At 40.5% G+C, this 27,811-nt stretch overlaps 2 protein-coding genes across 3 annotated transcripts; one reads left to right on the forward strand and one right to left on the reverse strand.

Annotated features, from left to right (window-relative positions):
* Positions 1-924: 924 nt before the first annotated feature.
* On the forward strand, positions 925-18,543 carry rufy2 (RUN and FYVE domain containing 2). Of its 2 annotated transcripts, XM_061067810.1 has the most exons (19): positions 925-1,588; positions 3,146-3,319; positions 3,491-3,608; positions 4,698-4,799; positions 5,800-5,923; positions 6,416-6,480; positions 6,581-6,646; positions 7,260-7,329; positions 7,647-7,748; positions 7,896-8,012; positions 8,110-8,202; positions 8,862-8,936; positions 9,062-9,159; positions 13,289-13,408; positions 13,747-13,876; positions 13,970-14,064; positions 14,492-14,540; positions 14,686-14,766; positions 15,484-18,543. In XM_061067810.1, the coding sequence occupies exons 1-19, from the start codon at positions 1,297-1,299 to the stop codon at positions 15,625-15,627; spliced, it is 2,115 nt and encodes a 704-aa protein (XP_060923793.1). In that variant the 5' UTR covers positions 925-1,296; the 3' UTR covers positions 15,628-18,543. The 2 variants fall into 2 exon arrangements, with proteins under 2 accessions (XP_060923793.1, XP_060923794.1); XM_061067811.1 differs by lacking the exons at positions 13,289-13,408; positions 13,747-13,876; positions 13,970-14,064; ... (1 more) ...; positions 14,686-14,766; positions 15,484-18,543 and adding an exon at positions 11,020-12,765.
* On the reverse strand, positions 16,301-27,275 carry hnrnph3 (heterogeneous nuclear ribonucleoprotein H3 (2H9)). Its single transcript, XM_061067812.1, has 11 exons — positions 27,128-27,275; positions 26,188-26,280; positions 25,635-25,790; positions 25,126-25,269; positions 23,087-23,225; positions 22,075-22,274; positions 21,409-21,501; positions 20,841-20,956; positions 20,074-20,209; positions 19,135-19,191; positions 16,301-19,000 (listed from the first exon to the last, which is right to left on the reverse strand). Exons 2-11 carry the CDS (start codon positions 26,273-26,275, stop codon positions 18,921-18,923), a joined length of 1,209 nt encoding a protein of 402 aa, XP_060923795.1. The 5' UTR covers positions 26,276-26,280; positions 27,128-27,275; the 3' UTR covers positions 16,301-18,920.
* Positions 27,276-27,811: the final 536 nt, after the last annotated feature.

The following is a 27,811-nucleotide window of genomic DNA, read 5'->3' on the forward strand; positions in this document are numbered from 1 at the left end:
TACAGCCAAAGTAAGTGGATTGTTGCCATTTGAATGAATAATCGTATCTGTGTAAAGATGATATTACGACCTGATATAGCAAATGTGTTTGAAATCATCTTTTAAATGTTTATAAATGCTTGGGGACTTATATATAGACTCATTGTATGCTTTGTGGAGGAGTAAAACAATTATATAATAATACTAATACTGCTACCACCACTTTTATTTCGACTTAAATTACTTGTTTTTCCTTTTCCAGAAGAGATTAATTTGTGATATTAAGGAGTGAGGAACAGCATGTTGCTCATGTATAGAGAAAATTGTCTATTGACAATTGAGTATGTAAGTAAGTGATCACGTAAGTGTATTTACTTTTCACAGACAACAGTCACAAAGTGCTTTACAAGGCCAGTTTAAAAAACAGCGTTACATCATACGGATATAAAAAAACAGACAAAACCAGACACATACACAATAACAACACAGAGTCTAGTGAAGTGCATAAACAGCTGCGTTCTTAAAGGGATATTGAATGATTCTACAGAATTAGCAAATCTTATCGATGTAGGTGGGGCATTCCACAGACCTTCATAAGTCTGTAAACGGGTGTGTGGGAAATGCTATAGCTTTATCTGTGTGGACGAATAAGTGTGGAAACTGCATTCTCTCCTACTTTATTTCCACATCCCATCGATCATTTTAATTATTTTTGTACCACTCTTTCACTTATTTCTCGAGTTATAAGCTGCGCAGTGAGATCAATATAAAACCGGAGTCAGATTCCTTCGAACCGATTCTGCCTGTGATTCTCTGAAGCCAGGTGTTGTTCTGACTTCCACCAGCAGGGGGCAGCAGGTCCCGAGCAGGGCCGTGGAACCATTACGTAGTTTTCCTTTGTGTCCTTTGAGCGTTGAGACCCCGCCCCTCCCTCCGGAGAGTGCAGCGGGACGGTGAGCAGCAGCAGCCGAGCACCGCTGATCTCCGCCGGCTGTAAACAAACCTCCGGCCCGCCACTATGTCCGGAGAGGGGCCGTCCTCCGAGCAGCGGCTGCCTGCGCTGTGTCCCCCGGGGCTGAGCTCCACCACCGCCCGCTGTATCTGCTGAGCCCGAGTGACACGACGGCTCGTTTCTAAACACGACATCCAGACCTGTCACCGCTCCGGCCGGCGGGGCTCTCACTGGTACTATCGTGCTAATGGTGGCCCGCTAGAGTCGTACGCCCAAGACAGCTCGGTTAGCCAAGCGTCAGTCTACCGGTGTGGTCTCACACTCGGCCCCCGCGTTCAGCTACTTGTCCGAGGAGGACCGGGACCATGGCGTCGTCCGCCGAGCAGGACCTGGCTCTGTCTGAGGCGGACAGCTCCAAGGAGAAGACTCAGGTGTTCGGGATCCTCCGGCTGCAGGAGGAGAAGAGCGCTGCTGCTGCCGCCGCGGACAAAGCTACCAGTGGCAGCACAGTGATAAGAGGAGGAGGAGAAGGAAGATGGCAGGCTCCGATCTTCGCTTTGGCCAGAAAAGCGTCTGAGACCATCTCAGGCAGCATGCACGTCCTGCCCAAAGTCTCCGAGCACAGAGCCTCTCTGCCCGGGGAGTGGGCCGCACAAGGTAGAGCAGCCATCTGGGGACGTGTGTGTGTGTGTGTGTGTGTGTGTGTGATGGTCCCTGGTTAATAATAACAGATCTGATGACACCTAGTTACTGATTGTTTCATGTATCTCACCCTGACCAGTCGATCTACACAGCATACTCACTATTCACTAGTCAGCAGATCAATGCAGCACAGTTGTGACCAACCCACTGTCTGTGTGATCATCTCACAGAACCTCACCACTGTCTGTGTGTGGACCATTGATTCTCAATGGATGAGCTCTGCTGTCATGGTGTCATGGTGCATCCTCGTCTGTTAGCAGACTGCTGCTGTTGTTTCACACAACTTCTCTCCCTGAAGCATCACATGCTGCTGCATTGGTGCAAATACAGAGGAAGACAATGTGAAGCTTGTTTTTTACTTAGAGAACATGATGTTGACATGTTCTTTCACACTGCATCGCTGTGCTGTTAGCATGTTTTTGACCTTCGTGATCATTTTATAATTCATTAGCCCTTAAACGCTCATAGACATGCTTAGTGTCTGACTGCTTTCATAACAGAGACAGGAATTGAGTTACATTAAATCCTTGATCACAAAGTCAGTTTTACGGTTGCTTGAAGTTGTTGTGTTATTGTTTTTTCCACTGAATCCTCCGGACTCTTTGCCCAGGGACACCTGGCAGTCGTGCATCTCCCAAAACATCTTCTCTTGATTCGCTGGCTTCCTCCAGGACATTTTGTCTGTGCCCTTCTGTTGTTTGTCTGTACATTAACCTCTGACCTGGGAGGTTTTCTCTAATGGAAGGTGTAAAAGCATCTGAACACCTAGATCTCTCTGGCTGATTAGACCTGGGTTATGTCCGAAATCAATAATTAACTATTCCTCCTCACTTAGGCGTTCTACACTGTGGATTATATAGTGAGTAGTGAGTGATTTTGGACTTCACCTTGGATCAGGTTGAAACTGTGTGGAACTTTAACTGGGACTATATGACGTCACAGAACTAATAACAATAACAAGTCGTTCCAACCTAACCAGTGCTACAAAATTAACAGGAAAGTTGATCTGTCATTCATTTTGTCCACACCACCAACGTCCTGAGGAGACAATCTAAAAACAGATAGCTCTGTGTGGGTGGACTGCTGGAGTGCAGAGGACCATTTTCAAAAAAAGGAGTTTTAGCATTTTCTTTTGTCAGGTGTAGGAGCAGTTTATTGTAGTTATACTATCGACAGACTGGATTTGTTACTGTCAGGCCCAGTTTTGTAATTTTGTTATCTCAACAGTTCTAACAGAAATGTTAGAAGAATGTAGCTACTGAGTGTTGAATTTGTTATTCAAAGGCTAATTAATGTCCAGCTTCAGAAAGGTGATTACAATTTGCGATCTGTTTCTTCTTTTGTCTGTAGCTCTGCTCAACTGCACTGACCTCACACAGAAATGTAAATGTACATTGATGTGTGGTGTGGAGTTTCCCTTTGCTGCATTTGCATTATATTCATTAAGCCTCCCTATAGTAAGACTGTGTCTGTTCTATGTTTAATTCATGTGTTTGTGTTCTTCTCCTGAAGCCCTGCGAGACCCCATGACCATGGAGCGAGCCAACCTGCTGAACATGGCCAAGCTGAGCATTAAAGGTCTGATCGAGTCGGCTCTGAGCTTTGGACGCACACTGGACTCAGACTACCCGCCCCTGCAGCAGTTCTTTGTTGTCATGGAGCACTGTCTCAAACATGGCCTCAAGGGTAAGAAGGAGAGAGGCTGCTTTAAATGGTGTCAGGTGTGGGTGCTGTGTTGGTCTGTTTATGTGTGCTACCCCCGTTGCTATTCATATTTCACGTGCAAGCAGCAGAAACGTGCGTGCATGTGCCTTCCTCAGGTATTTGACTCTTCCTCTCCGTCTCTCCTGTCTCCAGTGAAGAAATCCTTTCTGGGCTTTAACAAGTCCCTGTGGGGTCCTCTGGAGCTGGTGGAGAAACTGTGTCCGGAAGCAGCAGAGATTTCAGCCTCTGTACGAGACCTGCCTGGACTAAAGTAAGGAATACATCACTGTGCTATTCTCACATACGTACAACATCCCGGTGGAAGAACATGAGCCAAAGCATCTGCACATACTCCTCCCATGCGCATGTGCAACATGAGAACCAGATTAGGGAAGTACCTGAGTGCCACTTATTTTCACTTCACCTTTCCCCTCGCAGCTGCCTCACTATTCCTCTTAGTCTTGAGCTCTTCGTAGAAACCTGTGTACATGCATTTCCCCAAGCTGTTACAAGAAAAGTCAGTATTAACACTCATTATATTGCCAGTTTTGGGGAAAAGACAATTTTAAAATCAGTATCTGTAATGTTGCAGTTCTGTATTTACCATTTGCCACCTTGTGTATCGTATTACTGCTGTGACAATGACTAACAAGAACACATAAGTGTGTCGCTAATGTCTAATGTTCCTGGTATGTCAACATAGCAACATCAGAAACCCTGCTGGTGCATCATATGTTAATATTCAAGCTGTCATCCAGCGGCTGTAGTAAGCAGGCTCTTGCATTCATGCACATGATTTACATTTCATGCTTTACTTTGTTAACCAGTCATCTGTCGCTGTATAGCAGAGCTTTCACGAGAATCAAGTGAGTAATATTCAGGTCTCGTCGGATCCAGTAAAATGGGGAACAGTTGTGTTGTTCCAGATGAAGAACTGTGTCGGTTTCCTTTACTGGTGCTGAGTCAGACCCTTAGCTGTGTCACAGACACAGAGCAGCGTTTTTCAAAAATAAGTATGGGCCCAAAGGTTAGTTACAAGACAGTGCAGACTTTTCCTGAACTGCAGTTATTCTCTAGGAGAAGGCTATGGAATAAAATCACTCCCTGAGTCAGAGTTGAATTGGATGAGCCCACACAACTGTAGATAGCATTAAATGCTGAGGTCAGGGGGAAGGAATCTGTTGAAAAGGTTATTGTTAAAAATGTGATTAAATGAATATGTTGTTCTGGCTCGAGTTATGAGAAACCGAAAAAAAAAATAAAGCAAATATGTCCCAACTACCACAAGCCTAAACCCTGCGGCGCCTTCCAAGAAAAACAACCTTACAATTAATGTTTGTGTGTGTGTGTTGTCACCCAGGACTCCTCTAGGAAGGGCCAGGGCGTGGCTGCGTCTGGCCCTCATGCAGAAACGGTTGGCTGACTATCTGCGACTCCTAATCACCAGAAAAGACGTCCTCAGGTACACACACATAACAAATACACAATCAAGGTGTATGGCAGTGGTCGCCAACCCAACTCGCAGATCAGCTGTGTGTCGGTTGTTTTTCACATGCGCTGTGTCCACTACTGGCGGCGGAGCTGCTGGTTTATCTCCTGCATTTCCTTCAAGAACAAGTCCATTTATGCATAAACTAAATGTCAGGACTCTATGGTATAAGGTTGAGCATCTTTCAGACTGTCGATAACAATCAAAGCTCCGTTGGAGGAAATGAGTGGATTCAGAAAGTGAAACACTGTAGTGCTTTTACTTTGAAACGGGTTCGGAAAGTGTTGTAAATACATTTGTGTCATAAACAGATAAACATTGTGGTTCACTGCAGAATAAACCGAGAAAATTATCTTTCACCTGAGTTTTAATGTTTATGTGATGAATTTATGTCACAAACAAATGGTTGCAACACTTTCTGTATGCCTTTTCAAAATAAAAGCACTCCAGCGTTTCTGTTGATGGAATCCATTGCCTTGATTAAAAAAGGGGCTTTATTTTGAAATATTTGCAAGGGCGGAAGATGCACGGCTTCATACTGTGTATTACTGGTATTTATTTGAGTGCTAGGGACTACTTTCATACAAGGAAATAATCATATTTGTGGCCATAGTCAAATCGAAGACTTTATGTAAAAACATTTTTGAATATTGTGCATTTAATAGATAAAGTTGCAAAACTGCCTTTCTTTGTGTATATTTATTTATTGTACATTCAGCCTTTAACAGAAATTGCAAAAAATTATAAATATGACCCTCCTAAGTGGTTATTTTTGGATGATATCAGGGTGCTAAATCTCGGTTAACGTGTGGAATTAAAAAGTGATCTTGGGCTCAAAAAGGTTGGTGACTACCGGTGTATGTCAATAGGTACATTCGACTTGTTTTGTAAAATATACATGTTGTATTTTGAGAACGAACTTTGATTATAGAAACTGTGTGTTTATTATAACCTAGTGTATCTTCCTCCGCAGTGATTACTATGAGAATTCAGCACTGATGCTGGAGGAGGAGGGAGCAGTGATTGTTGGCCTGCTGGTGGGCCTGAACGTCATCGATGCCAACCTTTGTGTCAAAGGCGAGGACCTGGACTCTCAGGTGACCACTTTTCTGAAACCATATTTGGCCATTTGACTCGAAAAATACATTTACATAGAACATTAAAATATGGTCTTAATCTGCATACACCCTCTGGACAAAGTTTATAAATATACAGCTGATATGCATCATTTTCTCTTTTCATGATGCTTAGATCTTTTTACGGATTTAATAATGGTGGTTTCTCCATGTGAGTGTGGCTCACTGAAAATGTACACCTTTAAGCTTACATTGATAAACTATTATTAGGATTTAAAGTGGCTGATAACATATGATCTGTTTGACATCACTGTCTTGTGTGAAAACTGTGAAAAACAACAAACATACCTCATTTCTATGTTTTTTTTGGTGGGTTACAGCAGCTAGGTTCCCAATGACGCAATTCACGAGATCAGTAGTTGTGCAAACACTCCCACCCTCAGTAGAGGTTTCCTTCCTCAGTGAAAGATAACAGCCAAGCTTTTACTCATGTTTTATGTATTTGTTTTATAGGTCGGGGTGATTGATTTCTCCATGTACTTGAAAAACGACATTGATGATTACAGGAGTGAGGAGAGGTAAGATCAGTCATTGTCTCTCCGGTTCATTTAATACACCGAGCCCCCCTAATAAGTTTGATGCAGAAATCTTATTTTATGTCTGTTTCCATGACAACAGGAATAGCCAGATTTCATCCATCTTGGATCAGAAGAACTATGTAGAGGAACTGAATCGACAACTCAAGTAAGACATTTGTTTATTGAAAACAGAGCTGCCTCCAGAATTCATGGAGATGAAATGGAGTGTGTTTGATACTGTAACATGACATTGTTTCCTTTTTTCCTCCTCACATTTGACTTTACCTCTGTAGAATGTCTTAATGTGTGAGTTATGTTATGATGCTTTGAAATAAAGGTAGAGGACTGAAAAGCTGATAACATGGTGAAATAGATCTGGTAACATTCATTTGAAACCAGTCTGGTTGTTTTGAGAGATTCAGTAAAACACAGATGATGTAAGTCACATTTATGTCTTTCTAATATTCCACCTCTCACAAAACTGGAAACTGGTTTAAATGAAGCTAATCTGCTGCCTTCAAATTTGGAGATGCAATGAAGCTAAACTCCTGAAGCTAACTATGGCACTGTATCATTTAAAGACAAATTCAGCTCTGTCAGTTTGTCTTAAGACAGTTTGGTCCATGGAACCTGCGAATGATTTTAAACAATTTTAACACCTCAGCTGTAAATTGTACCACAACTACTATATCAATTATAGAACAATAAACTCTTTGAGACTTGAAATGAGTTTAATTATAATAACTGTTGATCTTTTTTCTGTGTATTTGTACGTCTAGCTCCACAGTCGGTGGTCTCCAGGGCAGAGTGGACAATATGGAAAAGTCCAACACTAAACTCATAGAAGAGGCAAGACTGACACTCAGCATTTCTGTATATTAGAGTGGAGATGAAAGAGGAAACTGTAAAATCAGCTGTTAAGTATTAAATCTAAAACAAGTGTTTATGTACAGAGCAAGACAATCAATATTCAAACTTTTTTTCCGTGCCATACTTACTTCATTACTACAGTGCTCTAACTATGTTAAACTAGTCAGGCAAAGATTATTATAATATATATACATTATTATAATATATATATACATATATGTATATATATGTGTGTTGTTACTGGCATTATTAATTTTCTACAATCGTTATATGTCTCTTCATGTATGTATGTGCAGTTAGCCATAGCCAAAAATAACATCATCAAACTGCAGGAAGAGAACCAGCAGCTGAGGAGTGAGAACAGCCTCATTGTGCTGAAGGCACAACAACATCTAGAGGTACACGCACGCACGCACGCACGCACGCACACACGCACGCACACACGCACGCACGCACGTACGTACGTGCTGTTTTTGTACAGATTTTGCAAAAATAGGGAAATTTATAACCCGTAGATAAAAACCTTGTACATGTTGTTTTTCTAGGTGACCCAAGGTGATGTGTCATTGGAGAGAGACACTTACAAACAGTCTCGTCAGGGTTTGGATGAGATGTTCAACGAGGCTCAGAGACAGCTGAAGGAGGAGTGTCAGCTCAGACAGGTCACACTACAGCTGCTCTGTAATTAAAAAAAACATGTGCTGTACATCCTGACTGTGTAATAATCAGCATTTATGTTATTTTGTCATATTTTTATAGGACGTGGAGAATGAGTTAGTAGTCCAGGTGTCAATGAAACAGGAAATGGAGCTGGCCATGAAACTTCTGGAGAAAGATATTCACGAAAAACAGGTTTGACTTTCCTCCGTTTACGAGTGACCAACTGAATACAATCACAAAACATGATCCAATAACGTACAACCATGGCAGACCTGTGGGCACGTGAGGCTGAGGCTGCCTCTCTGGTACTGCCACCAGTGACAGGCCTCTAACCACCAACTCTGTGAACTCTGTACCTTAAACACCCCCAGCTGACATTTGTAGCCAAGCTGTGACATACAGATGATGCCATCATGGCTTCATCATGACTTTTTCAGGGAAGCTGCTGGGATCATTTAAACAATATCAGCAGGTGCATTTCAGCAGCTGTCAGACTGGGAAATAATGTCTGCATCTTTATCACTGGGGGTGTGTTCATGTTTTGTGTTGCTACATGAAGTTTGACCTATTTTTATTTCAGCTTGCTTATTATTTCTGCACGAAATATAAATTACAACTAACCTCCAAAAGTAATTCTCAGTGCTGAGATCAGTCTTCCTGGGATAATTAAGTGAATTCATGAATGAAACGTGAAAGAAAGGGAAGCATTACAAAATCAAAGATAAATCAGAAGTAATATCACTTCTGTTTAACTGCTGTAGAAATCTAGAAATATCAGAAGCATGACAATGTGAACAGTGCAGCCAGAACTGGGCCAAAACACAGCTATGACCTTTGCTTTCAACCAACAGGACACACTGATTGGACTGAGACATCAACTGGATGAGGTCAAATCCATCAATGTAGAAATGTACCAGAAGATGCAGGTACACACACAAGCACACACTCGCACCCAACTTCATATCAACTGTAAGATTAATGAATGAAGAAGAAATATTGTAATCTTTTTTACTACTACATTAATGACAGCCAGTAACTCTTTATTTCTTAGTCTTCCGATGAGGAGATGCAGATAAAGAACGATATTATCAGCCGCCTGGAGGAGAAGACCAATCAGATCACTGCCACCATGAAGCAGCTGGAGCAAAGGTGAGAGCCCACACACTAATTGAAACAGGAAACCCTCTCTGTCCCACGTGTCTCCTCATTACATTCAGCTGCCTGAACCACGCTCTCTGTTCTTTGACCCACAGTTTTTTTTTTATTTATCTGAAAATCCACAAAAGCCCTTCCGGAAAGTTCGATGATCTTGAAACCCTTTTAACTGCATTGACAATGACATCTTAACCCATGACTATCTTAAATGGTTTTGAATAATGCATATTAATAAGAGTTATGCATAGTTTATCTACACAGATATGCGGAAGAGAATTGGGAAAAACATGGGGAAAAGTATTTGAGCCTTCTGGTCCATCACTGGTGGTCAGACTGAAGTTAGGAGGCATTCTATCAGGCTTATTTATTTGCTGTGTGTCCTGCACGCCCCATATCTCTCCCAGGGACAGTACAAACCCACTCAAAGTGACTTCATTCAGGTTTTTAACTGACATTGCAATGTTGGATGTGATTGGTAAGAGTTTCAGCTGCTGAGCTGAAACCAACATTGTCTATTGTGACGTATTTTGTAGATGGTAGTTTAAACAGTAGCTACAGTCATCAAGTATCTGGTCTTTGTTATGTGAAATACCAGATTTCTTAGGTTTGTCTCAGGCATTCATTCCTTGTGATGTTAGCAGAGCTGGTCCCTGTTAGTGGAGACTTTGAGCTGCTACCATTAACACTTAATCATTAACTGGTACTTACAATGGATTCAGAAAGAATTCAAACCCTTTTCAATTGTAAGGATTTTATGTGTTTAAAATCCTATTTTAACTTGGTCCTTTTTGGTTATTGTGTGTAGATAGATGGGCAAGAATAGCAAAAATGTAATACATTTCTATGAGTCAAGGAAACAAATGAATGTAGCTGTTGTTAGGCCTTCGCCTTAGCCTACTAACTACATCAATTACAAGAGACGTGTCTGAGTTGTAGCTTCACTGTGGAATCCCTTAAGTTCTTAATTAATCTTGTCTGATAAGATGCGCTCCAGATATTTTCATGTTCAATCTCTGCATCAGTCATTTTAAAATCTGCCGTTTCATTGATACTTTATGATCACCCTCACTCCCATCGTCTCACAGTCAACACTGTCCATCCCTCCCCTCTCCCATTGGTTTAAATCTGTTCCATCCTCTTTGTGATTGGCTGTGAATGTCTTTTGCTGCTCTAAAGGTTTATGTAGGCTTGAAGTACAGAGACCCTGGTTACACTTGTGATTTCCAGTGCGAGTTTTGTGTTGTAGCAATTGAAAAGAGTCTGATGAAGTTAAAAATGTTGTGATTAGAGCAACTATTTGAAATCAAATTATTCACCATGGCATCTAATAAGAAATAAATTCCCCTCTTTGAATTGAACATGTTGACGTTAGAGATCAAACTTCTCTTTTGTTGATGGTATAGCTTTCTGCACAATTCACCTAAAGACTGTAGTCGTGTTCATTTATACGACCTCATTACCTTTCTGTGCTTCCCCTCCCCACCTCTTATCATTACTCATACACTCACTGTAAGAGCAAATATATCCAAACTGCAGAAATCTTATCGCAGAGTGAACCCGGCAGCCTGAAACCAGATTCTGGTGTTTTGATGCCTTTCATTTGCACTTCCTGTCGTGCTCGTGATGTTAAAAGCTTCTCAAAGTGTTCAGTGTAACCGGGGCCAAAAATACTGATGTATTGACATCCTTTCTTCCTTCCTTCCTTCCTTCCCTCCTTCCTTCCTTTTTCTCCTTCTTGCCTCCCTCCCCTTTGGCTCTTTTATACCATCAATCCAATCATCCTTCCATTTTGCTCCCTGGAAACTTCCATTTTTCTTTTATTTCCCTTATTTCCATCCATGCTCCTCTGTGCAGTGATAATGACCTGCTAAGTCAGACCAGGACGCTTGCTATGTCATTTGTTCAGTGTGCCAGCACAGACACGGAGCATCAGTACGAGCTAGTCAAGGACATCTCCTTCTGAGGACAGACACGCACGCAAGGACACACAATTGCTTTTTGACTCAACTAATACATGGACTTGAAGACCTAAAGAAAGGGACATTCCTGGGTTTTGCACATGCTATTCAGATGGTTTTGTGGCTTGAGTGCAGCGACAGAATCAGATGAAACTGGAACACATTGTTTTGGTCCTTTTTCGTCAATGCAGAATGCCAGGACGTGTCGAGACCACCACAATATGTTTCATGATCTTTCTTTAGTTAAATTGCATTCACACGACTTTAGCAGCTGGGTTTGTGCTAAATGAGGACAGACTAGTCTTTCCTCAGAGTCAGATACAGTAAGTATCTGATTATTACCTCAGTTACACTTTAATAGAAACTGAAAGAAAACTTTTTAAAATAAACATACTACTTTATCTATCAACTGACGTGCTCAGGCATGCATACACACACATACACACACATGATGGGCTTTCTTCCAGTAGTCAGTCTATATGCAGTATCACTAACAGTAAGATAACAGATGGTTTGGGCTTTGAATTGTAATTTAAGAGGAGTCGTTGTTGTTGTTGTTGTTCACACTGAGTCAGAATAAATAACAGTGAGCTGACCCGCTCATATCACAACTATTGAGTGGTTTTATCCTGGATCCTCAGAGCTGCTGGTTGACAGAGTCGAGTCACGGTAGTGTTTACAGTAGGGACCGTATAGAAGTTAAAGGAGTGAACTGGTGTTTTCCTACTACTTTTCAGATCTTCCCTTAACCTGTAGTGGCATCCATGTTGGCTCTGCTGAGATTTGTTAGTAACTGCGACTGTGCTTTGCAGATGGAACCGTTTTGACCTTACTGCAGACGACAATGTTTAGGTTGAAGCGAGAGTGGTGAAATGAAAACCATCTTATAACCTATAACCCTAGTGTCTCTACTGCCCTTTTGTCACAGTCAGTCGCTGGTTTGTTGTTGGTTTGCTCTGCATGTGTTGCATCTCCCGACCTGCTTCTGACTGACAGTGACAACCCCACTGTGCCTGAAATCACTCCCTCATTCACTCACATTTCCCGTTTTAACACACACCCAATAGTTTACTCAATGGTAAGTAAACTAGCAGCAGTTTGAGTCATTTTGTGTCATCACTGGTGTGGAACATTTAAGATCATTTCGGTTGATGAGATTTGAAAGATATTATAAGTGTACAGTTCACACTACAGTGTGAACATTCAAATTAAATTGCAGAGTGTAAATTACAATGGAGTGATATCAGACACAGACTATCTCTTTCTTGCTCTTTGTCTCACTGAAGATTCCCCCTAAACAGAAAACCTTGTGAGATGGTGTCACAGTTTGTAGATGCTCAGTGGAACCAGCAGCTTCACGTGCTTTGTTTCTGCAGAACAGACAGCCGAGCCCAGTGTGAAGCTAGTTACTCAAGCTGTAAACCTCTGGAGCCTCTGTCAAAGGGACCCTGAATGTGTTGTTCAGTCTCGTCTCGGCATATTTATTGACTTTTGTGATATATCAGGACGTAATCATCCTACCTATGTTCATAGTACTGCAACTCATCTCAGTTTGTAGAAGAATAAAAACTCTGTACAGCCGGTGAAAACTCACAACTACTGTCTTTTACCACCATGACAAATAAAGTTTGATGTTTGGAAATTGGTGTGGATGATATTTTTTGCAATTTTTAAAGTGGATCTCAAAAAACCTATAGTAAAACTCAACTTAAATCCTCATATGCCCTCAAACATTTGCTATGAAATAAGCTTCCTCCCTCTGTTGGGGGAAAAACAATGTAATCAGCATATTTTTCTCAATCAAAAGCAGTTGGTTGAAAGTATGATTGCAAAAGTCTAAATTTTCCCCTGCAGTGCTCAAAGATGCTGCAATCAGTTAGTTATTCTCTTTGTTTCTTGTCCATTCAGTTGCCTCAAGTCGATTTATCATTGTTTTTATCATATGTCTTTATATTGGGCTCATTACCCCTTTGTATTCGTCACTGAGCTCATAGTTTGCCTCTCATCCCTGCACTCTTAAATTTGACTCCGGTGTTGTAACAGTGCAAATTACAATGCCGTCCTTCACCCCAAACTTCTCCATTTACCCTCATCCATCGCTCCTTCAACCCCTCCAGTTTTCTCTCTCCTTGGTCCTGAGTTTGTCCCTGGTTATAATGGTGCAGATTACAGGAGGCTGAGAGGCACCGCACGTCGGCCGAGGAGGGAACCCGACGCTTCAAGCTGGACTTCGCCAACAAAGCCGACAGCCTGCAGCGACAGATCGAACACAGAGAGCGACAACTGTAAGGAATATACCCTCAAAGACAGACTAACTGGTAGACTCATGCTTACACAGACATCAACATTTAACGCCTAGACAACATGTGCAGCGTGTTAAATCAGCTGGTAATGTTTTTAGAACTGAAACTTGTCATGGCCCTAATTCATGTTGCACGTCTCCCTTAACACTAGAAGTCTTCCCTTTAGTTGTTGCTTGTGATTTGAAAAACCAAGACCAACATTTGATACAAATATAAATCTGTGTGTAAACTCATAATCTGCTTCCATTTATCTCCCTGTCTCTGTTTGTCCTCCTCACTCTTGTTGGCGTCGCATGTGTATTTTTGTGGTGTGTCTGTAGCCAGCAGCTGGAGACCGACCTGAAGATCGAGAGGGAGTGGAGACAAACGTTACAAAATGATCTGGACAGAGAGAGAGAGTCGGTGGCTGAGCTCAGCACAGAAGCGCTGCAGATCAACGGACTAAAAAAGGTAAAGAGAGAGGGAGAAAGAAACATACCAAGTGTATAATATTATCGTGTGTGATGCATGTCTTCTCTCGTTTATGTTTTATTATTTCTCCAGGAATTCCATCGTCTCCAGGATGAAAACATTCAGCTCAATACCATCTGTGAAGACCAAGAACGAGCTCTGGAGGAGTTAGGCTCCAAACTCAGCGAGTACGTAATGATCAAATTACAAATCCTCTTTTTATCTAAACAACGTAGACACAAAGTGCTTAACAGAATAAAGGCAATAAATGACACCGAGCAAGACATTGAGGAAACAAAAGCACTGAAGTGCAAACAATTCTGAGAAAGTAATGAAGTCAGTAAATCATTGAATAAATAAATAAAATACAAGGATATAGCTTAAGATGTATAAATATATAGAGATAAATAATTAAAATTAATTTAAAAACCAAACTAAAAAGATAGGTCTTGAGTTGTGTTTTTTTTAAACAGACAGACTATAATTTTAATGTCCAGAGTTAGATTTGAAATGCTCAGTTCCATGTTGGTTTTCATGTTTCCTTAAGAATAAAAATGATCCCTTTTAAACTATTGTTCACAACAAGCTGCACTGTTTGATTATCTTCATCATCAGATCCAAACTGAAGATTGAGGACATCAAAGAAGCCAACAAAGCTCTTCAGGTAAGGCAGCTTTAGTTAAAGAGAAAAAACATCCTGAATCTAAACCTCCTCACTCAGCAAGATCTTGAGTGTTTGATAAGATACTATTCAGAGAGCGTCAGCTTATTTTGTTGTGTTGAGGTTTGACATGTGTGTGTTGTTTCAGGGGGGTCAGGTGTGGCTGAAGGACAAGGAAGCCAGCCACTGCAAACTCTGTGAAAAGGAGTTTTCCATTTCAAGAAGAAAGGTGTGTTTTACTATTTCTGTTCAGTCACAGCTACTGTTGAATATATCTGAAGGCCGATGTTGGTTGCTAAGGCCGCGATCCACAGTCTTTAACCCAGAAATCTCGTCAAATTTGTCCGAAAGATTCACTCAAACTCAAGCTTAACCGATAAGATTTGGGTGGTCAGAGGTCACCAGTGCACACATTTTGTGAATGTGATTTATCAGCCGTGCCCAGAAGGAATTCTTTAACATCTGGGTCAATAACTGAATTGAAGATTGACCTGAGTAGATTTTGGAAGCCAAAGGTCTCTGTGACCTCATAACATATATTTTGGCCATAACTCAATAATGGATATGCTTGACAAAATAAACTTAAAACCTTTTATTGAATTCTTTCAGTCTTAACTGCTTCTGAGTTTGAACAGACATGGATGCAAACTGACACATAAGGCTGTGATTTTAGTTTCCAGGGAAAATCCTCAGGCTTAGATCTATGGGACTAAGACAGTAATCTAATGGGGGTTTTACATTGAAGTCCACATTCCCCTGCTAAGTGAGATCCCAAGCTAGATGCCTCTTGACTTGTGTGTGTCAAGCTTGAAAAGCAGGATGTTAATAATGCATGTACAAGTGAGTAAATTTGATTAACTTGACAGATAATATATATTTGCAATAACACAAAACACAAAGCAGTAGTATTTCTGTTCAGTGTTTCTCACTTGTTCTCTGTCTGCAGCACCACTGTAGGAACTGTGGGGAGATTTTCTGCAACAGTTGCTCTGACAACGAGCTTCCTCTGCCTGCCTCACCAAAACCAGTCAGAGTGTGTGACACCTGCCACGCCCTCCTCCTCCAGCGTTGCTCCTCCAATCCTACGTGAGGGCGCCCCACGCTGCTGCCGGGACTGTTTCCATCTATCAGAGCTGACACACTCCAGTCCTCCTCCTGTAAGACCCCCCCCCCACTGACCTGAACAGTGTTTGCTGCTAGGAACGGACCCTGTGCATGAATGTGAAGGACAATTGATCAGTCTTCTAACATGTTGAAGAAGGAAGAATCTCAAAGACACAGTCACCTCAAAGTTGTTTATCTCTCAGGCCTGACTCACTACTTTGTCCGCACACTATCTGCTGGGTCAAATATTCTATCAATTCACTATTTAGGCAAAGACAGCTCACTGGAGAACTGACAAGCTGGAAATAGAAGCGTCTGCTTCAGAATCATAAACAATCATGACACGCCTCTGTCACTTCAGTTCTACTAAATATAAGTGTTTTACAGATTAAACCATTAATTTACTGTAAATTTAAAATCAATGATCAGGAAAGTATAAATTGCCTTTGACTCAGTCCAAGTCTTGCACTAGTTTTGCTTAGGGAGCATGAAAAGGTCACATGACAGCAAACTCAAAACAATATAACAAAGTTCAAACCTATTAAAAGAAATGCTCTAACTGGCGGGATGATAAAAAAAAAATTACCTCACATTGAACTGATAGTGAAACTGCAGTGATGAGCACAGCTGCAGCTTAATGCAGATGTTTTTCTCAGCCAAACCTTCAATCACATGTTTTATTACACGCATCAAGCAGCCAATTACATGAGATTATATATAATTTATATACCCACCGTACGGTGGCCTTGTTACTGTTGAATCTGACTCCAGATCACCTTTATTTGAGAAGTGACACAAATCGTGACGCAGCGTTAACACTGACACAACAGACTGAATCAACCTGCCGGGTTAAATACAACTTTTAACTGGTTATATTCACTCAAGTTCAAATCTGAACTGTGCCACAAAATGACTTAAATTATTTTGTTTTCAATGTTTTAAGTGCAGTTGTTTCAGAAAGCATCGTGATTATATTTTGTTTCTGCCATCATCAAGGGCCTCAGTGTGTTTTTGTCTGACACCTGCAACCTCATAAATGTTCAGTGTGTAATGAGACACGAGTTCCAGGAACATTCATTCGCTCTGTTGCTGCCAGAACCAGACTAGTTCCCCATTAACACCTTTTCAAAGGAACTAAAAGATGTTTGTTTTTTTTTAAACACAGTTTGCTGTGCTAATTGTGCCTGTTTAAATGCAATGAATATTATCTACATGTTGCCAAAATTTGCCCTGTAACTGTAGCAACACTAGCTTATACTAGCCAGGCAAGCAGTCTCCATTAAAGGCAAATGTCACTGTTTGACAAACTAATGGATTCTGCCTAAAGGACCAAGCGTAGCAACAGATGTCTTCACCACATACTTAGTAACTGATTTAATCAGTCAGTCTCTACAACTGTCTCTTTGAACCAATGATGATGTTAGTGAAGACAAAGCCACAAAGTATGTTTGAACACTTTCCAATCATATATATTACTTGTAATATAGATAGATTAATTTTAATGTATTTATAATTAATTCTGTTTTATACTCATGAGTCCAGGGAACTTGTTTTGAGTTTACCCTGTTAACCTGAGTTTAGATGTTATCTGTTGTGGAAGAACCATATTTGACTGTTGCTCCATTCCTGAGAAGTCAAGTCTGAAATTCTACACAATGTTTTCTTTATCTTAAATCAGGATTGAAAGATTGTGACACGTTGTGAAGCTGATGACTGTGTTTGTGGCAGTTTATGAGTTTCCAATGCACATTCTCGTTTTGTACCCTTACACGATGTTTACAACCTGCACATTTTTTTAAAGAACAGTAAGTATTCATTGCCATGAGATAAAACAGACATGGGTTGATTTCAGTTTCAAATGTTTTTCTTGTCAAAAATATTTATAAATCATTTCACATTTGATCATGTAATCATAAAAAGGAAATGCTCCTGAAGTCTTTGGGGCTGAAACACTGAGCGCAGCATTGCTCTTCCAAATCTCCCAGCTTTCAGTGGGACTTGTACAGTGTTAATACGACTGTATGTTGTGTATACATAGTGTTGATTATCACCGTGGCCCTTTAGCTTTCTAAATCCTGCCACTTTAATGTCAGCTCTAGTGCCAACAGTATGTTGCCTTGACTACATCAGATTCAGATTAAATCAAGATATTGTGATGATTTGTGTTGGTTACTGTCATTTCAATGGAGGGGAATTTCCCACTGTTAAACATTTAGCTACTGTTGTCCAGCTTAAATCAGTCAAGTCTCATTTGTTTCATTTCTTCATTACACACCTCATAAGCAGAGTTTTTAAAAACTTGATGTTTATACAATAACATGTCAGTCAGGGAGACACGCGGAGAATTAAATATAAAATGTATTAGGCAAAATGTACAACAGCTGCACAAGCATCTTACAGCTCAAATAAAGAACCTTTATTTCACTTCCACTCTTTGAGAGCAGAATATAATATTCAACTTAGTTTAATTATTTAATGAACTGAAAATATTCTTAAAAATAACACAATAGCTCACATTTATCTAACTTTTCAAAGCAGGAAAGCTGGTGTGAAATCAGGTGGAGACAATGGTTAATTATTATGTTGAAAAGAAGCTTTTACTGGAATAAAAATGTTTTAAAAGTGCTTTTATAATAAGGAAAGTTTTACCTACAGCTGCTTGTTTTTGACTTTGCTTTTCCCTGCTTGGCCTCTTAAAGACCATCAATCACCTAAAAGTGTCATCAAGTGACCATGATCCGTTCTAACAGTGCAGCGATATTCACAAACTTATTTCTATCACACCGAATGCATGTCTCCTCCATGATCCTGAGTCAGCACTGATTTACATCTCTTAACAACAAGTGAGATGTGGAACAATATACATTAGAGTGCATCTCAATAAAATGTTGAAAAACTCAAACATTTAGTTTCTGCCTTTTCAATCCAATTCAAAAACTGGTTATTATTACTATGAAAAACTATAAAACAATATCCAATTAAACTTTTTTTTTTAGAAATAACCATCCTTCATGTTCAGCACCAGCAACAGCTACAAGATGATTTGTTCTTCATGTGCTTTTAGGAATGGTGAGATAATAGTATGATAATAATAGCTTGTTAAAGTCACATTTGCTATGTTTGTAGTGAAGGTGAAGTTATACTTGAACCCCACAGTAGCTTGAACAAAATTAACTAGTGATTGTATCAGTATTCCTGCTTAGAAACTTGAACTGAGTAAATGTGGGCTGAAGAGATGTGAAACAAACGCCAGGATGGATCAGAAGAGGGACGACTTCATCAGTAACCACCTCGCAGCCCGCTGCTCCGTGAGCCTCCACCCCCTCCTGAGTTACTGTAGTAACCCCCCCCGCCACGACCTGAAAGAGGTGGGAAAGGATGGGTCAGTCTATAAAGGATGCAAATTGTTTCAAGACAAGAAAAGCTCATTGGACTGTAAAAAGTTAATTTGACAATGGTGATCAAACTTTAAATCGCAAAAATTTAAACTCACTCATCTCAGCTGCTCCGCTGGAGGTTGAGTTGAGAAACAGCTCGACGTAGCGATGCTCTGTGGAGAAAACATCAGTTCATCATTCAGCCCATTAGAGCTGGTTTCATACTACATGACTTTCAGACTGATCCCCCTGCTCGTCTATGTCATCCTGCACACAGAATGACAGATGAGGTCGGAGGAGATGAGGCGTGTCTGTGGACATCAGTTGTAAAGAATACTGATAAAAGAGGGCTGCATTTTTCTGTCTGACCCTGTCCCACACCAAGAGGAAACGAACTGAGCCAGATGCAGTTAATAAAAGCTGCACCGGTTCCCTCACACCAAGGCTAATGCTTGATTTTCCCTGATGAATACCTTCAGCACCTTTACCCCATCTAACCTGGTGGGCTGGAGTTGGCCTCAGTTGTCACAGACCCGTTAGATTTCCAGCAGGTTGTCTAATTGTGTCTCTGAAGAATTCACACCCAGCGATCAAGTGCCAATCGGAGGCTTTTGTTGCCAATTTGCCAAACAGCAAATAGGATATTGTGTGGTGTGAATTAGGCTTGAGGAACCTGAATTTTTGTTTTGTGTAAATTAAATTACACATGGTTACTATTTCATGTATCATCTGCAATATCTCAAATATTGTTGAGATACTTGTGAACTTACATAGTTTGATTGTGTGTTTACTTTATGTTAGCAATGTGCCATCATAAAAAGGAATTCCAACATTACAACCTGCCCGACTCAGAGCCAAGTAATATCCTGGCAGATTATCAGATGAGCTTTCATGTTTTTGTTGTTATTCCGCTTCAGTAGATACCACAGAGCCACTCAGCTATTGGTCAGCAAGTCATTCTATGTCATGAACATTGCATAATGTAATGAAAAAGTGTGGTATCACCAGGGCCAACAAGAGAGCAGACACGCTGAAGAGGAAAATGGAGGACATACGCATGTGGTTCTTGTCTTTGGACATGGCTGCCACAGCATCTTCGTGGGAGCGAAACTCCACATCTGCCTCTCCAGTCGACTTGCCGTTAGGAGCCACATCGATGTGAACCCTCAGTGGATTCAAAGGAGAGAAGAACTACATGAAGAGAGACGGACAGACACACACACACACATCCACATGAACAGACAGACAAACAAATCGTGTACATCTGTCTCAAAGGTTTTTTTTCAGGACTGCCAACATTTAGTGTTTATTGAAGTTCCTGTCTTACACTATACACCATGAATACAACAGAAACAGGAAAACAGAAAGAGGGTTCAAAAAGTTACATTTTCAACATTTTAAATGGCACAAAGAATTGAATTCAGTTTGAGAATCAGTCGTTTCAAGCCCAATATAACAATAAATCTTATTATCATAATTAATGAGGTTAATGCATCCTGAATCTAAGTAAGTCGCAGAAAACTGATGACAAATGACCTTTTTGAGACAATAAGCTTCCTTGCTGCAGGAGGAAACGCCACTCCTCCCTGCGACAGTGGTACCATTTAAAAAAAAATTGTGTAACATCTTCAAAAACCTGAGATCATTTACAAAACAACTTTACAACTAATATCACTGCCTGCTACAGGCAAGAAAAAAAAAACTTTAAATAGACTTAAGCAAATGAAATGTAAGAGCTTCTTCTACCTGCAAATAAACTTCCGCTGTATGAAAGTGTTTGAGAGAGATAATTGAAGTAACTGGTCTCTGTGTGTGTTCTTACCATAGCGAGGTCTCCCTCTGTGGCACGGAAAGGTAGACCCCTCATATGAACAAAATGGCCGCTGTGAAAGCCTGAGCCACCATTATCTTGACCACTATAACTGTGGCCTCCCGTCCCTGAGACCAAACAAACAGACACACAGGTCAGTACAGTCGTACATCAGAACCAAAACCATGATGTCTCCATAGATATACAAGAAAGGAGAAATCTGACCCATTTACTCAAGAAGTGAAACACAAACAGTGGATATTAATGAAACGGACTGTGGTTATACATTTTACAGTTCTTTATATTCTCATATTTAGTGTAAAATCTTCATTTCTTAGAGGTTGTCTTTTAGTTGTGGAAACGACACACCAAGATAGTCAGAAAGCACTGTTTTACAAACTTAAAAATGTGTAAGTGTTGAATAAACTTCAAAGGGAAAACATGTGAAATAACAGATTTTTTTTTTTAAATGGGTTATTGGGAAAAATGTGAACCTGTGTGTATAAACTAAAGGTTTTCAAACAGGAAATCAGTATCAGGCTGACTGCCAGTCTCTATGTAAACAGATTCTGGACTTTACCTCTTCCGCCCCTCTCTCCTCTCACAGGCTCATCAAACATGTCGCCAAACCAGTAGTTGTCGAAACCGTTGTAATTGTCAAAGCCGCTGTAACCTGGACACAGACACCGGCACAGACGAACAAAGAAAGGCTTCACGTGTCAATTTAACATTCATAGAAAATCTAACGCATCTGAAGCAGGGGTCAGTGGATGGTCAAACTTCTGTAGGCTAAAAAATGGAAATAATGATGATGTTTATGGGCCCATGAACTGATTTATCAACAGCTGTACCAGCAAAGCAGAGGCCACCCTCAAGTGGCTCCATGGTGTTTATGTTAACTTGTTGCTGCATACTGATTGTACTGTTTTATATATTGTATTATGTATTTAAAACCTTCCTTCATAAGAAAATAAAATTTTATTATAGGCTTATTTACTTAAAAAAATCTAATATCCATGGATTGAACTATCTGCTATTTAGGTTCAAGGTTGACACTGAATTTCATTTTGAGATGATTTTTTTTAATGTTTAACAGCAATACCGAAACCAAAAAAAAAAACATAGGCTGAGGGGAATTAAAATGGTTTAATATCGCTTTCTGCGACTTCCCATTTAACTTTTCCTGTACTATTAGTTAGTCTACTCATCAATTACACTTAATGCACAAATCAAAAAAGGTGCCTACCTCCTCCATAGCCTCCTCCGTTCCTCATGGTGTTCATCTGAGTCCCACCACGGCCAAGCCCCGGTCCAAAAAACCCTCCGCGTGGGCCCCCCATCATGGGTCTATCATAGGGTCCTCGTCTCTGGCCTCCCATCCCCCGCCCGGGCAGCTCAAAGAAAGATCTGATCTCATGACCACTGCTCTTAAAAAGCTCTATATACCTGTAAAATAGGAGGCCCGTTTGGAGGAGGGTTTAGAGGTTAATTGTTATTGTGTAAATTAAGAGATATAATTTACAGAGTGACACACACAAAAAACTTCTAACTAGTGGTCTAAGTTGTTCTAACCTGGAGATCCGAGTCTGCATGACAGAACTACCTCAACAAAATCTCATCAGTAGCTGGGTTTAGGGCTGAACTTGATGTCTACACCAACCTCACCTCTTGTTACTTACAGTTAAAGAAATCCTTACTGGGCTTTTTAGGTGTTCCACTGGTCATTTTAATTATTTACCACAGCAGAAATAATCTGATGCTTAACTGGTGGAGGGTTTATTGACTGTTCTCTGCTAGACTTTAAAACGTATTCCCCTCTTTCAGAATATCAGATATTATTTATGAAACACTGTAAAGGAAGTAAAATGATCGAATATACCCAAATGTTGCTTAAACACAATAGTGCCAGCTCTTAAATGACAGCCTGTTAAACTGTCTATGGCATTTAACAATCAAACCACCTTTAACTCAAAGATTAGATATATGAACTTGCATCCCAATTTTCAGCATGTCACCATAATTACAACACATTAACCCATTAGACCAAACCATTAGCATTTAATTAATATTACATGTCCCACCCAATTCATTGACAGTTTTATTGTAAGAATTATTTTAGCACACCAACCCATGCTTATCATTCACCCATAACAGAACCAAATCCCATTAATAGCATAATGATTCTAAAATGACAACCCATTATGTACTACAGTAGAAGCCCAACCCAGTCCAGCCCGTCCCTTTCCCATCTGTCCCACCTGTGCCCTATTCTTTCCTTGTGTTTCCCCAGAGCCTTTTCTGCTATCTCCTTTGAGGCAAACTGCACGAAGGCTTCCCCTGTGCTCCTCCCCAGGTAGTCCACTGGCAGAGTAATCCCATTTGGCACGATTGTCAACCCTTCAACCCAAGCACACATAAATACATACGTGGGTAGGTAGACTGATATAGAACAACACCCACTGCATCACTGTAGCTATACGATTTAATATACATCATGACAGAATTAAACAACGACTGTGGCATCTCATAAGTCTGCATTAGAAAGGGGCATCTCAGAGGAATTGTCCAGCAAGGGAAAAAAACAAATACTGATCTGGAGTCAGGGTAGGACTCAGTATTATAATGGATTCAGACACTTTTTCTAATACTGTATATTAATGCTGAGTGAATGTGATACATAAAATATGAACAATAAATGAATACATATTTATTGTAGTTTATCATGTTATAAAGAGGCTGCCAGTAAGAAGTCACAGTACTGACCCCAGATCAGTGTCAAAGGACTTTCTCCCTCAAACCAGCCCAGCCGATACTTTTATTTTTACTTTTAACTATTATTTAACACTGAAACATGACTTGTAGTTCATATAAGAAAAAAAGAGCTAAGCAATGTGTTAACACTATTGTGGTAAACAGCACAGTGACAGTTCTTTACAAGGACAAGTTAGTCATCCCAAGTACGACTACACTTAAAGGGACAGTTCACTGAAAAATGAAAATTGACTCTATCCACTCGACACTATGCCGATAGAGGGGTGGGTGAAGTGTTCGAGTCCACAAAACTCTTTTCTCAGGGGTAAACATTGTTGCAGCCAAAATCGAATACAATTGAAGAGAAACGGGACCCATTCTTCAGACAGAAAAAAACAGAGAAAAAAAATGAAAATGCCTCCATACTGGTTGTGTGGTTTGATCCAAGTGTCCGGAAGCCCTGACATTCATGTTCAACTCAAAACGGTATCGTTTACACCATGTTTTCAGCCTAAATGTCAACCGAAAGCCTCCGCAGAGGCGCGTTCACGTTTCCCACGGACACACAGGAAAACCGCTGACACTCTCACCAATTACAGGGTGCACGTCTACATCGCTACGCCCGACTTTTAGGCTTAAAACATGGAAGAGCAGTATGGAGGCATGTTATGTGTTTTTTCTGTTGTTTTATTATTTCTGAAGAAGATGTCACTTTGGCTGGAACACTGTTTACCCCTGAGACTCCTAAAGTGTTTTGTGGACTCAAACACTTCACCAACCCCTCCCATCGGAATAGTGGTGAGTAGATAATGTGTAAATTTTCATTTTTCCCTATATAGTACAAGAAAAAAAACACACACGCTTGTATGCAGATACAATGTTGTAACTACCTCAGGGAAAGATGTTTGTTAATAAGGTACATTAGATCATCATCATGGAGATCGATAACATGAGTGTTGCTGTATGTTGATGTTGTAGTGTGCTAGTTTGAGGCTGATCCACTGTGTGAAGAGTTCAAAGTTGGCAGTAATCATGACATAATCAATCACATTTCCTAATCCCATGTTAGTGTTTAAAAGGAGCCAGTAAATCTAGTGGATCACTTTTGAGTAACTTTTCTACAAACACAAACTTGGGTTTACAAAAATATTCAGGACAGTTGTAAACAAATGGTCTAATTTTGATCCTAGTTGCATTTTACATTCCAGGTATGTGGAGACTGGACTTACAGACTTTGAATTGACTTTTATGTGCACACTTTTCTTATTTTATTTATTTCTGTTTATTATTTTGGGGGGAAATTATGCTGTATTCTATTGTCAAACTAATTTGACCTGCAGTTGTGTTTAAATATGTTAATTTAAAGAAATTGTGTTGTGTTATTCTCATTTTTGATTCTCAAGTCCAGGGCTCCTACTTACCTAGAATCTCCTATCCTGGTCCACATTAACACTCATTCTAGTGTAACCAAGGGTTACGCTGTCCCTCAGATTAATGTGTGTAAGATCATTACAATTCAATAGAGTGATTAGAAGTGTTCATGTACCTGAGAAGAACTGAACAATCTCTTCCTTGCTGCAGCCAAAGGGCAGGCCTCTAAGTTTCAGCATGCACCCACTGCAGCTGTCACTATCAGCAGGACCACTACGCTTCAGCACCCAGCCCATTTCACTACGGGTTGACTTGAACACTAATTCAGATACACAGACAGATGGACATAGCATAACAAACGCATGTTATACTGCATTTCATTTCAAAGGACAATTAAACTACGACTAATACACATAGAAACAAATAGATTATTATTCAGAAGTCATCACACATATGAAACTATCTGAGAAAAGTCTGTACAGTGACATCAGTAGAGATGATGACTAAAGGCTTTGCATGTAAAGCAAATACAAAGCAAAACTTTCCTAAAAGTAAATTAATGAGATGTAAGCAACCAAGTTTTTTGTATTAACATTACATAACGCAGAAACTATTCAAAAACAAACTCAATAGGAAAAATACTCACTGATTCATTAGTGTGTTATGCCTGTTTATATCACTTACCCTCTATGTATCTGTGTCCCATGTATTTTCGGTCCTTGGAGAGGGCATTCTTGAACCCTTCAGATGTTTTCAGCTCAATAAATGCCTCTCCATTGGGACGGCCGTCTTTAGAGTAGGTGAAACACACTCCGTTCACTTTGCCAACAATGTCACAGTCTGTAAATCAGATAGACTCATTAAAATCTCCTTAAAATTGTGCCTATACAGTAAGGAATATCTGACAATAGAGAATACAACTGGTTCCTGTCTAATTTAATTATTTGGAATGGTAGAAAGCAGAATAGGTTATTTGCCTGAAATTCTGAAAGCACAGCAACAGCACTTTGAAACATTAAGATGATGTAATAGCTCAGAAAAGGTGGAGAAACATTTTATGTGTCTTTGCTTAACAACAAGATGTTGCGTTGTAAGATGGAGGTAAATGTCAATATAAATGTCACGTCTATGTTCACTGACATTAATACTAAGACACATTTAAAAGCACAAAGAATCGTGACACATCATTACAATTACACAGTTCATTCGTCGTGTGTGTGTGTGTGTGTTTTCTCACCAGAAATGAAGCTGGCCACCTCTTCCTGTGTGCAGGACCAGGGCAATCCTCTGATCCGGACCACGTAGCCCTCGTCACCCAAAGACATCCTCACTGCCACAGAGTCAAATCACAGCAGCATCACATTATGGAACTGTAGTCTGAGGTACTTTAACACACAACACTGCCATCATCAAATAATGCTGTGCTTCCCGGTTCCTCTGTTCTCCCAGCACTGCACATTCATTATGTGCCCAGTCCACATTAGGAACAGAACAATTCTTCTTTAACAGCAACTAACTGCCCTTTGCATTTGTCTCTGTAGTATTTCTCCTTGGCTTATGTATGCATTCAGTATTAATGGTGATATACTTTATTTGACGTTTATTTGTATGGTTATTATTATAAACTGAGAAGCAAAGTGGCCACGACCAGATCCCTCACAAAGCACAGCATAATTTTGCATGAAGCTTATATTGGTGCGAAAAACAACACAGCACACCTCACCTGCAGGAACTAAGACACTGCAGTCTGACTTATTAACAGGCAGCAACAACAGGAAATAACGTGAGTATTTACCTAGCACTTAGTTAGCCTAAGTTAGCCTTGCTTCTAAACCGTGTCTCAAAGTAGGTTTGAGCTTCACAACGTGTCCACATCGTCAAATGTCCTTTCCTCCTGTCATGTAGTTGCTTCTGTGACGTTAACCACAGAAGAACATTAGCTGGCCTGGACACAGGGTTAGCTCATGATGCTAACGCGTCGCTGCTGCTGTCTGTCTGCTGACAGGCTACTGGTAGCCTGGCACCAGCAGTGGCTAGCAGCTAGCAGCTAACGGTAGGACACCGACAGCGGTCAAACGAAACTAGACAAACTAGTTCACTTCTGGTCGTGCGCTGTCCCCGGCCACAGACATAATGAAGCCGCACGTCAGCTGAACAAAGTGGTGGAAGTGTCTTACAGTCGCCTCTTGTCCCTGGTGTCCCCCTGTTCCTGTCTCCTCCTGTTCCCGACGACTGTCTCTTCCTGCTCCTGTCTCCTCCTCCTCCTGTCCAGAGGCTCAGGTGACACCGCGGACACGACCGCCCGGTAGGAATCCGGCAGCGGCAACGACAACAACCGACTAGTCAACACCTTTTCCGGTGCACAGTTGTGTCCTGGCTCTGCCTCCGTGGGACCCGGCGGGAGGGTCAGAGACATTTAATAACTATCAAGTAACTTTGTGGAAGTTACTTGATTACTTGAATCTCCCAGGGCCCCCCTCAAACAGCATTACTCAATGTTATGTTGTAAATAATCTCGGGTAGAAAGTGTTTTAAAATTCAAATGTTTCACCTACATGATAACATTAAGATAAAGAACATTAAAACCTTCAAATTTTCAAAATGTAAAGAACAATAAAAGCCTTAAAGGTGTCAACATTTGCAGACATTAGTCTAAATATAAATCTATGAAACGTCATAAATAACTTGAAATAAAAGCTAAACTTGATGAGAGAATGATGGCGGTTCAATTTCCACTCTGGCAAGATACTGAGACCCTTAAGAAGATAGAAGATACACTTTTATTAATCCCACACACATGCACAAACACACTCATGCATTGGGGAAATTAGTCCTCTGCATTTCACCCATCTGGTGCAGGA

This window comes from Limanda limanda, chromosome 3 (genome assembly GCF_963576545.1).
Source record: "Limanda limanda chromosome 3, fLimLim1.1, whole genome shotgun sequence".
Lineage (NCBI taxonomy): Eukaryota > Metazoa > Chordata > Actinopteri > Pleuronectiformes > Pleuronectidae > Limanda > Limanda limanda.

Coding starts and splice junctions, on each gene's coding strand:
- rufy2 (XM_061067810.1), top strand. CDS start 1,297: ATGGCGTCGTCCGCCGAGCAGGACCTGGCTCTGTCTGAGGCGGACAGC. Junction 6,647..7,259: donor GAACTGAATCGACAACTCAA/GTAAGACATTTG, acceptor TTGTACGTCTAG/CTCCACAGTCGGTGGTCTCC. Junction 13,877..13,969: donor AGATCAACGGACTAAAAAAG/GTAAAGAGAGAG, acceptor TTATTTCTCCAG/GAATTCCATCGTCTCCAGGA.
- hnrnph3 (XM_061067812.1), bottom strand. CDS start 26,275: ATGTCTTTGGGTGACGAGGGCTACGTGGTCCGGATCAGAGGATTGCCC. Junction 21,502..22,074: donor CGGAGGAGGCTATGGAGGAG/GTAGGCACCTTT, acceptor GTCTGTGTCCAG/GTTACAGCGGCTTTGACAAT. Junction 19,192..20,073: donor CAAAGACAAGAACCACATGC/GTATGTCCTCCA, acceptor TTTTCTCCACAG/AGCATCGCTACGTCGAGCTG.